Here is a 12,075-nt window from a genome sequence, read left to right on the forward strand (position 1 = left end):
TGTGGATCCTCCTGTACCACTGACTTTTCTACAGTGCAGACAGCACCACTGCACCCGCGGGTTATAGACCACTGTGGCGTATGTATGAACAAGATCTACTTTTCTTCTTCTTAAATTTTGTGGGTGTGGCTAATATTCCGGTGCGCTCTATAGTCCAGTAATACTACTATGACAGAGAAAGTCAGTACATAATTTTGAATCCTAAAAGGGGTACTCATTTGGAAAGTATTAAAACAGACACTTCAACGTGTTTTTGAGCAGTAAACATGCTTGAGCACGGCAAGCATCTGAAACGTGTTTGAAAATGCCTCAAAGATGGACTGGAGATTCTATTCTATGGTGTAGCAGTTTAGGCACATGTGGAGAGCTGAGCTTGGGACGCAGCACCTTTACATGTGGTGGACATACAAACATGCTTCAGGAATGTGGCACCGAGGATGTAACGGCCCTCCTATGACTGCTTTAGGCTTGGCAGACACTTGCTGATCTTTTGTTCCTCTTTACTGGGGACTTTGGGGAGACAGAGGAGAACAAACAGTCTGTGAGCAGAAGCGCAGCTCATCACGTCGTCACAGCCATTAGACAAATTATCCGACATTTAGCAGACTGGGGGCAGAAGTGATGACTTTATTGACCCTGGCGGGGGGTCTCGGGTGGAAGTGTGTCTCCTCTGCTCCCCGCGGTGCCGGACAGGATCCTCTCCTCCTCTCTCTGAGGTCCTGCATGTGCCTTGTGCACACTCACCCCAGTCGGCTGCTGTGAAGTTAACCCGAGGGCCTCATTGTCCCGGGGCCCGGCCTTTATCCCGCTGACCCACACAAACAGATGTACGGCCATTGGGCTTTCTCGTAGGAAGTTGTAAACCTCCAGTGTGCAGCGACTCTATTCATATGGAGGCCCTACAGTGATGCCTGTGCAAGTGCCATACACATGCAAATGTTGACAAGCAGACGCCCAGTAGGGGCCGCTTCGACAAATGTTTGACTATGTAACTGCGGCTCGGCGTGCCGGTCCACCAGACTATGAGCGAGCTAAGCAATCACCGGAACAATATAACTAACACAGGAAACAGTGTGGTCAGGAATAAGAGAGACATTAAACGCTGTGTGAACCAGATCGGATCTCCCAAGAGGCAAACACGGGACGGAACTAAAGACCTTCTGCTGCCTGTGTCTCGTAGACCTCACAGGTCTGGATGGTAAAATATGGTAATCCACTTGTGACATTAAACAATAAAAAAGCTTCACGCTCAAAGATATACTCATATAATGATGTGAAGTAGGTTGCTTTTTAAAGATATTTTTATATAAATTAAATTTAACTATGCGTTTTTACAGTTTGTCCTCTTTATAATGTAAAATAAATATACTTACATTACATTAAATTTTTATATTGCCATCTTTTATGATACATTAATTTACATATATAATTGTAAACAAACACATTTATTTACGACTTAAATTTGAGTTACTCCTATTGTAAAACTCATTATTTATTTATTTATTCTATCATTATTTATTTATTTATTTAACTTAAAGAAAAAGTTTGCATTATTCTGTAGGAGGGAGAAAAAAAAAAAGAAGAATCAATGGTTACGCCCTGCTGTAAGTTGTATTAAATATGTTTTACATAATTGCTTGTCAACAAACTTAATTTCATCTTGGCAAATCAAACAAACAACGTTTTATGGTGATTTTATTGGAATTTTAAAAATCTAAATCTTTACGTCAAAACAAATAAACAAGCCAAAAAAAAAAAAAAAATCGGTCTACAACACCGCCTGCAAAAAACACTTTTTAAAATCTGCTTTTTGCCATCAGAACACAGCTCCATCTATTTCCACGAAGAGCAGCTGAACCACCATGTAAAAACAGCCTTGAGATGATCCGCACATGCTTCAACTGGCCTTCAGCGTCCAGAATGACTGTCTGTAACCGTCAGTGTTTATCTGTATCGGACACCTGGTCGGGATATTGATCGTGTGCCGGTTTCACCAGTTCAGCCGTCGAGAGCCACCAGTGGCTTAAACAAGCCGGTGTCACATTATATTGACCACTGATAGCAAAGAGGGGAAGCCGATTGATCGCGAATACTGATCAATGGCTGGAGGTGAGAAAACAATCAGCGGTATTCTTCACACAGCTGTCATTTGGAACGCACGGCATGAACAGGCTGCTAACAATTTTGTGTCTCTGTCTGAGGTCAAATCTTCAGAACCTTAGAGGCTCTTTATTCATCTATAATTATACGGAACACTTTTACAACCACACAGGGATTTCAAGTTAATTTCAAATGATAATAGAACTATAGATTTTCATATTTATTTGAATGGTAGAGAAGGCGTCCACAGCTTGGGTGCGGTTCTGACTCGAGTTTAAAAATCTCCTCCACCATTTCATTGATCTGGCAGATAAAGAGTTAAAGCTGCTTTTGTCGTTTCTGTGCTTTTGATTTTGTACAAGTTTCCTCTGCTCCCCTCCTTCATTCTATAGAGGTTTGTGCTGGAGACTATATGAAAATACATGAAAGTAAAATTGATCCAGCAGATTTGAAGTGCTTCAAGTGCACAACTACTACTGCTGTACCCCAAACAACAGAACCGCGACTATCATCACGACTGCTGTCAAGCTGTTTTGGATAGTGGTGGACCATTGGAGCTTCATGAATCAGTCTTCTCCTTTTCAGAGGTCAGTAGATGGCGCTCCCGGATGTGTGCTATTATAAAAGTGTTGATGCCAATGATTATGAGTAAAGTGACACCTAGTGGGCTCTGATAACTCGGACTCCTAAGGAGCGGGTGAGCAGCATGGCCATCTGGGAGAGACTCGAAGTAGAATGGCTGCTCCATATCGAGAAGAAGCCATGAGAGTGGCGACTCAGGCGTCCGGTCCAGCTGCCCCCTCGACTCCTCTGAAGTAAGGAGCGTGTCCGAGCAGGAGGAGGCCCCAGACCACTTAAGAGGACACGTATATGGAATATATGGAAGATAAGCATTCAATGGCTTTCTACTGCAAACAGTTCAAAGTACTACTACTTCAACGACAACAATCACTACTACTTCACTGCTTCTACACTTACAACGAGAGTAAGTTACAACTCTTGTTTTGCTCCAAACTACTGCTACCACCTCACATTCTTCCTCCATTTATTATTATTTATTTCGTCCCTCTCCTCCGACTCCCACCACTCCTACAACCTCTCATCGCCACAGAGGTGTTCTTGAATTCAGGCACCGTTTCTGTGGCGTGAAACTCTTTCCAGGGGACGAAAATAACCTTAAAAAAACGACTTCTCTCTGACAGTGACGCTTCAATGGGAGTCCAATTTGGGGGTGACGGGGTGATCTGATACAGATCAGCAGCCATCTGTGCCCAATTTACTCTCAGGTCGCGAATTATTGAATTTAATGATATGGGTGATTATCGACGAAAGCTCCGGACCCATTAGGGGGTCGTGTGAAACACTATTAGTGCTTGGTCACGTGAGTGGCTTTATGGGGGGTGCAGACGCTTTAAACAGCGCGACCCACCTCCTGACGCCGAGACTGACAGACAGCGACGGAGGCCACATCTGGAGGGACCCTCCTCACCACCGATGAAGCTCCGGAACTAGACTCGCGAGAAAGTTGCCGTGCGTAATTACGCGCCTCTTCCCGCGCCTCACCGCCAAGCGTTGCTCGTCTTTCAAGCATGGTGGATTCTAAAGACTGCGCGATGACGACGGCGGCCGCTCACAAGATATCCTTCTCCATCATCGACATTTTGGACCCGAACAAATTCAACAGCAGGAGAGGAAAGTTGTCCAATCCAGCCGGAACAAGTTTGGAGACGGAGGAGAGCGCGGGATGCACGCCAGCAGGTGGGACGGCGCTTTTTCAAACCAAAATACTGTTTTAAAACGAGCCAGTGTTCTGTTTATACCTTCGTCAAACAGGAATGTATGACTTCATGGCGAGAACAGTAAAGCGGAACCAGATATGACATCGTTTTTATCCAACGAATTATTGATACCGATGAATGTCCCTGCTGCGTCTATGTGCAAATATAAATATTTATTATTAGATTTTTTATTAGATTACACCATTACATTTAAAATTTTCACTCATCATCCACTCATTCTATGTGATATGACGCGATATACTATTATTATTATCTTATCTTCTTGCTAGCATTTATTTCTCCGTGGAATCTCATAATAACATTAATATAGTAATATTTAAGAATAACGTCACTTTAAGTGACTGCACAAAATAATATTCAATTTACTTGGTGCATTCACTGACCATCAAACACATGATATCAACTGTTCAAAACTTTTAGAACACAGTATAATGTGATTCTGGATGCCCCAAACTTCCAAGCATCTATAGTCGCTTTCATGACTTGATCTTTTCGGATCTGCATTCCTGTCTCTTTAAAGGATTTCATGGCTGAAAGACGGCTGTGTTGGCTTTACTCAGAGTCTCTGGTCGATGACAGAGCTCTGCCAGTTAAACCCACCATCACCTATTCCAATGGTGATCTTGCTATCAGGATCCTAAAATGGAGAGATTTGCCTTCTGGCTCAGCTCAAATCTATTCAGTTGTTCTCAGTAGCATCGTGTCATCTGATGCATTCACCGAGCGAACAGCTTGAATAGGTCATAATATCGAATATAAAAGTTTGTGAGCTCAAAAAGTGCTCTCAGATTCATATTTTTATTCTTTATTTTTATTTAAATTGACATTCAAATCAAGGAAACATGAGATAAAGCTTCAGTCAATTGTGCTTTTAATTACGAGTTAATAAAGTGGAGTGAATATTTTGAGGCACAAAATCCATCTTTTGGTTTTTTAAAACGTCAATGATGACGGCTGTCATCACTGGCTCCCTCCAATCAGCGAGCCGTCATCACTCTGTGACCTTCTTTAATTTGGAGCGCGCTCCTCTTTTCACTCGCACACAAAAGCCTCTCCCAGAGCTCCCAGCCGGTGATTGGCACTGGGACAGGCAGCTCTGATAATTGTTTAAATCGTCCCATTGAGGATGCCGGTGATCGATATCCCATTACTGCACGCTGCATATCTCCCCTCAGCACCTTGCAGGTACAAACTTCACGCCCCGTCCATGTCTGATCCCCAAATATCGCTCGATTCAAACTTGCCTTTAAATAGATGACATTTATTGATCCCACGCCAAATATGAAACTCCATTAGCTCGTCGCGGCTCAGGATCCAGAGCTGGATTTAAGACGGGATTTCTTTCCGCTACACGACACATGAGACCGGATTCCGTTTATGAATTATTTAAGGATTAGTGACCCAAGTGTGCCCCCTCCTCACTTTTGCCAGAGGACCCCTGAATCCTCGACATATTTTTGCTCACTTTAATGCATTTTCACTCTGTATTTGCCATTATAAACATCAAATATATATAGCCTGCCCCGGCCTCCTGTCCAGGGTGTCCCCTGCTTCTCATCCAGTGCATCTGGAATATCTTTTAGCTTGTGTTTCCTTTAAGGGAAAAGGTGGAAAATGCGAATGGAAGTGCTGGCTTGTGCTATTGTGGCTCCAGTCCCAGGTTCAAGAGCTGTTGACTCTTTGTTGTACAATATTTATCCAAAATATTAAAAAGCAACTGGACGCTTTCTACTCCCATCAAATCTCTCCTTTGTTCAGCTTTATTCACTCATTATACAAAAAAACGAATGAAATTCAGTGTGTTTTATATGCCATATTTATGGAATAATTGTGTTATTAACTTGTCATTATGGTACGATTGTGGAGAAAAATGACGACTAACATTCAAAAGACAGCTTAACCATATAAAAATAATGCCTAAAAAGCCCCAGAAAATGAACATAATTGAATTTTCATAACCTTTTACAAACCTAAAAACAAAACAAGATTGAAGATTATCCAAGATGTTGCTGTAATACACAAGTATTGGCACAACTGTTGGTAGATCCAGTAAGTCCCACTTTTTTCAAGGTGTCACTGAAACTTCTGTACAAAGGAAATAACTTTATTTGGTGCACAAAAGTACTTGACATCAACAGGATAAGTAACTAACCAAGTGAGAATCAATCAATCTGAGATATCGATTCAACAAAATAGAAGCACAAATAAAGAAATCAATAAGCAAGATATGAATTAAATAAAATAGATTTTTGATGCGGGGATTTTTTTTTTAATATGTTCACCCAATAACTGCAATTTAAATAAACATTTTTTTGATAGTGATACATCACAGTGATACATCAGATACAGCCTCTGAAGTTGACCCATTATCGATGTTTGTCAAAAAGACAACAAGAATATGGAGGACACAACAAAAAACCAGGAATAATGAAATCCTTAAGATGGCAGCAGGAAGTTTAGAGATATTTAGGTCACTCTGTCGTGAATATTAAAATAACATCTGCTGTCTCATTCCACATTTTCTCCCACTTGAAAGTTAAATGTTTCTTTTACATGCTTTCAGAGATCACTCCAGCAGCGGAGGACTGCTCGGTATCAGCTGATGCTCTCCTGCTCAGCCCCTCAGATGACCTCTGTGATAGTGGGGAGCGTGACCCCGCGGACGACCCCTCGCCTTCCCCGCAGGGCGGCTCCCCACAAAAACGTCGGCGATCAGACCCGACTTGTGCCAAACCGCGGCGAGCCAGAACCGCGTTCACCTATGAGCAGCTGGTGGCTCTTGAGAACAAGTTCCGCGCCACTCGGTACCTGTCCGTGTGTGAGAGACTGAACCTGGCCCTGTCCTTGAGCCTGACGGAGACGCAGGTGAAAATCTGGTTCCAGAACCGACGCACGAAATGGAAGAAGCAGAACCCGGGTGCGGACAGCACCATGCAGCCGGGCCACTGCTCCAGCGCTATTGTCAGCGTGAGTCCCGGCCCGGTCACATGTGGGTCGACTCCAGCGAGCTTCCCCCAAGCCTTTCCCAACGTCATCTTTCACACCGCTGCTGCAGTACCACTCTCCTCCGCTGGAGGGCTGCTGCACCCCTACATGTCCAGCAGTTTCGTTCAGCCCAGTTACTTCAACTCTCATCTATGAAAGTCACATATTTCATCTTCATGAACTTGTACAGAGATTTTTTTTAACGCTGCCCTGAGAAGATGGACTCATCACGAGCAGCATTCACTGGACCCGGTGCTTCCCAACATTTTTCAGGATGAATTCTCCAGGAGGAGGAACCATGTTGTCCACCTGTTTAACTGGATATGATTTTAGAAGTCCCTCCATACATTCAGAGTTGCGCGTCGCCCATATTTTGTCACGTGTCAGTGTAAGATAAATGTAAAATAAAATATGTAATATCAAATACTGTCCTCTCTTTTACATTCAATAGATGGATAACATAAAAAATAGTTACCACTTGTGTTCAAACTCATGGCAACCTGTAGCAACATTAAAAGATTTGGACTCTGAAAAATAAACTGATTTGGGAAAATAAATTAATAAAAATAAATAAATATTTGTAATAGCCACCAAATAAAAAAAACATAAATAAATACATTTCAATTTAAAAGCATAATTAATCATAATAGCAAATTATCATCATCATAAAAAATCTGCACACTACAACGATCAAATTATAAATATTTGTCATAATATTTACATATTTATTTGAAAAAGGCACAAACAATAATTAATAAGCTACTTGCAGTTGGAGCTGAACTAATCAACGATTTTCTACGCAAATACTAAATACTACAAAATATACTATAGTAAAATATCTATACATATGTGTTATCGTTAATATATATCGTGCTAAAAAAAAATGGAATTAGTGAACCTGTATTTTCGTGCAACAGTTTTAGGTACCTACGCGTCACTCACCAATAAACACTAGAGGGCGCTGTTTAAAATGCTGGATGGAATTTACGTCTCATTCATTCAGACGACCGTCTGTCAAAGCGCAGATGTTCTCTGCATCCTCATTTTATGTGTCTTTAAAAGGGATAACAAGAGGAATGAAACCTACATTGTCTGTCGGTGTAAAATGAAACGAAAACGTCTTGATTAAAAAAAACAACAACAGTATACGCCACTAGATGTCGCCAAAGTCCCTTAGGTGATTCGGACTTCTTTAGAGACAAAGAAAACTGTGGGAGTCACCAACAGGAGCAAGATCAGCTTCGGCGCATGTGGAGAAGGTTGGAGACCAAGTGAACAAGCAGGAAAAAAAAGAGAAAAAACAAACAAAGAGAAAACAAACAGAACAAAGAGACACTGACGTAGATAAGCTACATGAGGACAGGAGCAAAAGAGGCTTGACCTGAAAGGTCAAGACAGTTTAAAGTGCAAGAGGCTGATGTAATGTGGTGACCCCTGTGACAATGTTGTAATTGTTAATTCAGTTTTAAATAGCCGTTCGACCGCCTGACTGCCTCCTGGACACACGACGAACCGCTGCCTTTTATTCACTCAGCTTCACTAGACAGAGAGACATTTATTTGGGGTCTCCCCCGTGTGCCTCATTTCGAAGATATTCCTCACAGCAAAGGAGTGAGTTTGGATCAATACTGCGAGAAATTCACTCCAAAAAAAAAAAAGAAAATCCCATCCTATGCTTTGACCCCAGGCGACGGCTGCCTGATGAATAATTTGGTGAGCTATCTGATGGGGGTCGTTTTTGAAGAGGGCTTAAAATTCAAGTTGAGGAATGTTCCCGGGACAAGGTCAGACGCTACACGTTTCTCTCACTTGTGTGCCACTGTGTTTGTGATGAAGGGAGGAAATGCATCCCCGGGTCATTGCACTGATCTCTGGCAGAGGAAGGAGTAGGAGGCTTGAATAAATAGGTTCACGAGTGCCTGACTCGTCATCTTCAGACGTCCCCAGCGACTCCTGCACTGCCAACAAAGGTCAGAACGTCAGACAGCCACCAACTGGAAGGAGAAGGTCAAAGAGAGATACACATCTCCAAGTGGACACTTGAATTTTCTGGCTCAGTACATAGCTTTAGCTTGAGCTCAGAGATATATACACACTGTTTGCCTTCTATTCCAGCACTTTCTCCTGTTATAAAGTTGATTTAAGACTGTGCAGGTTTTCTGCTTTTCAGGGCTATAGTATACTGTTCTGTCACTGGAATGCGAAATTGAAGTAAAACTAGCCGGCTGCTCAGCTGAATCTCCACGAACATCATCAAACACGGTAGTTCAACTTCTGCTGACTCAGCATTCAATCAACAGATATTGTGGGGTCACAGCTACAGCGTCTCAGACTCTGTTAAAGCCTCCCAACACTGCAGTTCAAGAGCCCTTCTCCTCTTCCCGTCTACGGCCTGTTTCCTCCGCAGGAAAGCTGACTCTGATGGCTTCCGAAGAACCATGAGTCACATTTAAGGACGGGCACCTGCTCCCCTCATCGGTGTGCTCACTAACTGAATAAAAATCTGAGGCTAAAAGGGGAATAAATACTAGTAGCCAGGGGGAAATCTTCAAGTGCTTGGTATGTTTTGGATGACTCAAACCAGCAGGTCTCTGTCTTCCACACCACAACATGAGAACTGGTATAAAAATAAATAAATAAATAAATAAACAAGTTAGAAAACAAACAAACAAACAATATAAGGGGACCACTTTGAATTGTAGACTGTGGTCTTTTGGCTCTTAACCATGAAGACCAGTGATTCTCAACTTGTAGGTTGGGACCCAACATGAGAATCTTCAAAAAATAAACAAATAAAAAAAGTGACATTGCAGTGTGTGAGGTCGAAACAGATTTATATGATCTAATTTAGAATTACAAAAAATAAAATTAAAAATGTCTTTTTAGGGTGATGGTGGGTGCCAAAGCCAGACCAGTCTTATTGAAGGCCAGTATGTCTTCCGACACTGAAGGCCTGTTAAATGGATTAAAATGAGCTGCTCTTTCCATCCTGAGTGGCCATGACGTGTTTGGACCGCTCTGACATACCACATGTGATGAATGGTGATTTCTCAGTGAAGTCCCCGGGACAGCTCATCAATCAGCATGGGTCCGTTCTTCAGTGCTGAAAACGGGACGGTGTTTTTCTCCTGCTCTTTGTGGTTCCGTGTCTGAACTGCGGCCAACGCGGACACACTGATACGAATCCAAGGTGGCTGGCACGGCGCTCGACAAGCGGACGGCTTTCCAATGAAAACACATGATGGTTTAGAGAATGAGAGCGTTGAACTGAGTATGTTAGAAGAGGTTTCCACCTCCCTCACTACACTTGATGTCAACCCAAGCAAAGACGATGTGTGTTCCACCTCACTAATAACAATAGTGGAATTTCCTGTAGTCGGTTTGCTGAGCTTTTATGTCATAGAAAGGGCTACAGTTTTCACACCAAAAACTGGCTACAAGAAGAGACCATGTCACTTAAGAGGCGAGTGTTGAACTCCAGCAGAGGTGCGCCACAAGAAAATGACTTGATGGGACATATTTGGCCCTCAGACCTCAAGTTTGAGACATGTTGTCGGGTCTCAAAAGATTATTCCGAGGTCACTGTGGAGTGTTCCTGTCACTCACATCTTCAAAATAGCACCTGTGCTATCTCCATCACCATCTCGATGTTGCATCTTCCACAGCATCTTGAAGAGTTGTGAAGCCGCCTCAAACCTCCGGGTGAATTTCCATCGATGAGTGGATCCTCTGTCTGTTTGTTATTCCCTCCAACTCCTGCACCCCAAATCACACCAACAGATGTGTTGTTCCTCTGATGCAGGGAAAGGTCAGCCGAGCTAATAACACCAGAGGAGCTAATTACAGTCTGTCTCAAAGTCAAAGAGCGTGGCGCTGGAAGAGCGCACACTCAGGTCCACACAAATGTGTTGAGATGGGCCGCGCGGTCACCGACCACACTGGCGGAAGAGGAACGAACTCACTTGTTGGTGTTTGAGTTGGAATTTCTGAGGCTGTCCTTGATAAGCTGGTGATAATTCAGAGCTTCCCCTGTAAACAGAGGAAAGTTGAGTCCATGTCTTTATAAAATATAAGCTTCCAAGTAGTTCCCCTCTGAGTTTCAATTGCTCTATAGTCTTTCTTCTTTCTTAAAGAGAAAATCGTAAACCTCCAACATCAGCTTCAGTCCTGCATCTGTCCAAATATAAATGGATAAATCCAAACACCAACCTGGCGCAGATGCTGAAAACGGTCACAATGCTAAAGAATCCTTTAAAAAAATTCCTGGATCCAAACGGTGATCCGGATCATTCCCAACATTGAATCATGTGTGCCTTATCCCAACGGTGGACGGGAAAGATCACAGCAAATGCTGCAACCAATTCTAGCACTACAGGACAACAACATTTGCAAAAGTTGCAACAAATTCATAAACTACAACACTGCGACAGCAGCAACGTTACAACATAATACATGAACCACAGCGGAAGTTAGCTCAGATTGTTAACACCAAGATGTAATTCAATCCTGTATTTGGACTTGCGAGTATTTGTCCACCTATTGTTCTTTTGGAACTTCTGTCGTGACTTCGGTAATGTTGCGGCTAAATGTTGTTGTGTTGTAGTGTTTGAATTTATCGCGGCTTTTGCAGATGCGTGGTGAATTAATGTCGTTGTGTTTTGGTGTTTACGTTTGTTGCGGCTTTTTGCATTTGCTGTGAGCTTTCCAGGCCACCGTACCATTTCACATATTTCCTGAGAGTTTGATCCAAAGTCATCCCGAACCTTTTCAAGTTATTTTGAACACCAGCAAACCAATGCAGTCTAAAACAGAACCACCTTGGCGGCGACAATCATTATCTTCTATCTGACTGCAGACAAAGCATGAGTTCTCACGCTGACATCAGCATGATGTCGTCGAAAAAATCTAAGCCTCGAACGCCAACAGGTTCTCAAGTCAGTACAGGTACTAAAAGAAACAAATTGAAAGAGATCAAGCAGTTGAAATCAGTGCCCTCCATTTGGTGTGTGGCCCCTGTGTCCAACTCCAGGCTTGCGGGCCAAACTTGGCATGCCAAGTCATTTTATGAGGCCCACGAAATGGTTGATATCACACCGTTTAAGCTAAGCTAAAGAACAGGACATTACCAGTGTAGACAAGCGGACAGACACTGAGAACGTTGCTGGATTTAGCCTCCAATTTTCTTGTTTTT

The 12,075-nt window shown here is 42.7% G+C and overlaps 1 protein-coding gene across 1 annotated transcript; it reads left to right on the forward strand.

Moving 5' to 3' along the window:
* Positions 1 to 4,984: 4,984 nt before the first annotated feature.
* On the forward strand, positions 4,985 to 7,063 carry LOC128764549 (NK1 transcription factor-related protein 2-like). Its single transcript, XM_053874352.1, has one exon. The coding sequence runs from the start codon at positions 6,453 to 6,455 to the stop codon at positions 7,038 to 7,040; it is 588 nt and encodes a 195-aa protein (XP_053730327.1). The 5' UTR covers positions 4,985 to 6,452; the 3' UTR covers positions 7,041 to 7,063.
* Positions 7,064 to 12,075: the final 5,012 nt, after the last annotated feature.

This window comes from Synchiropus splendidus, chromosome 9 (assembly GCF_027744825.2).
Source record: "Synchiropus splendidus isolate RoL2022-P1 chromosome 9, RoL_Sspl_1.0, whole genome shotgun sequence".
In the NCBI taxonomy this organism is placed as follows: domain Eukaryota; kingdom Metazoa; phylum Chordata; class Actinopteri; order Syngnathiformes; family Callionymidae; genus Synchiropus; species Synchiropus splendidus.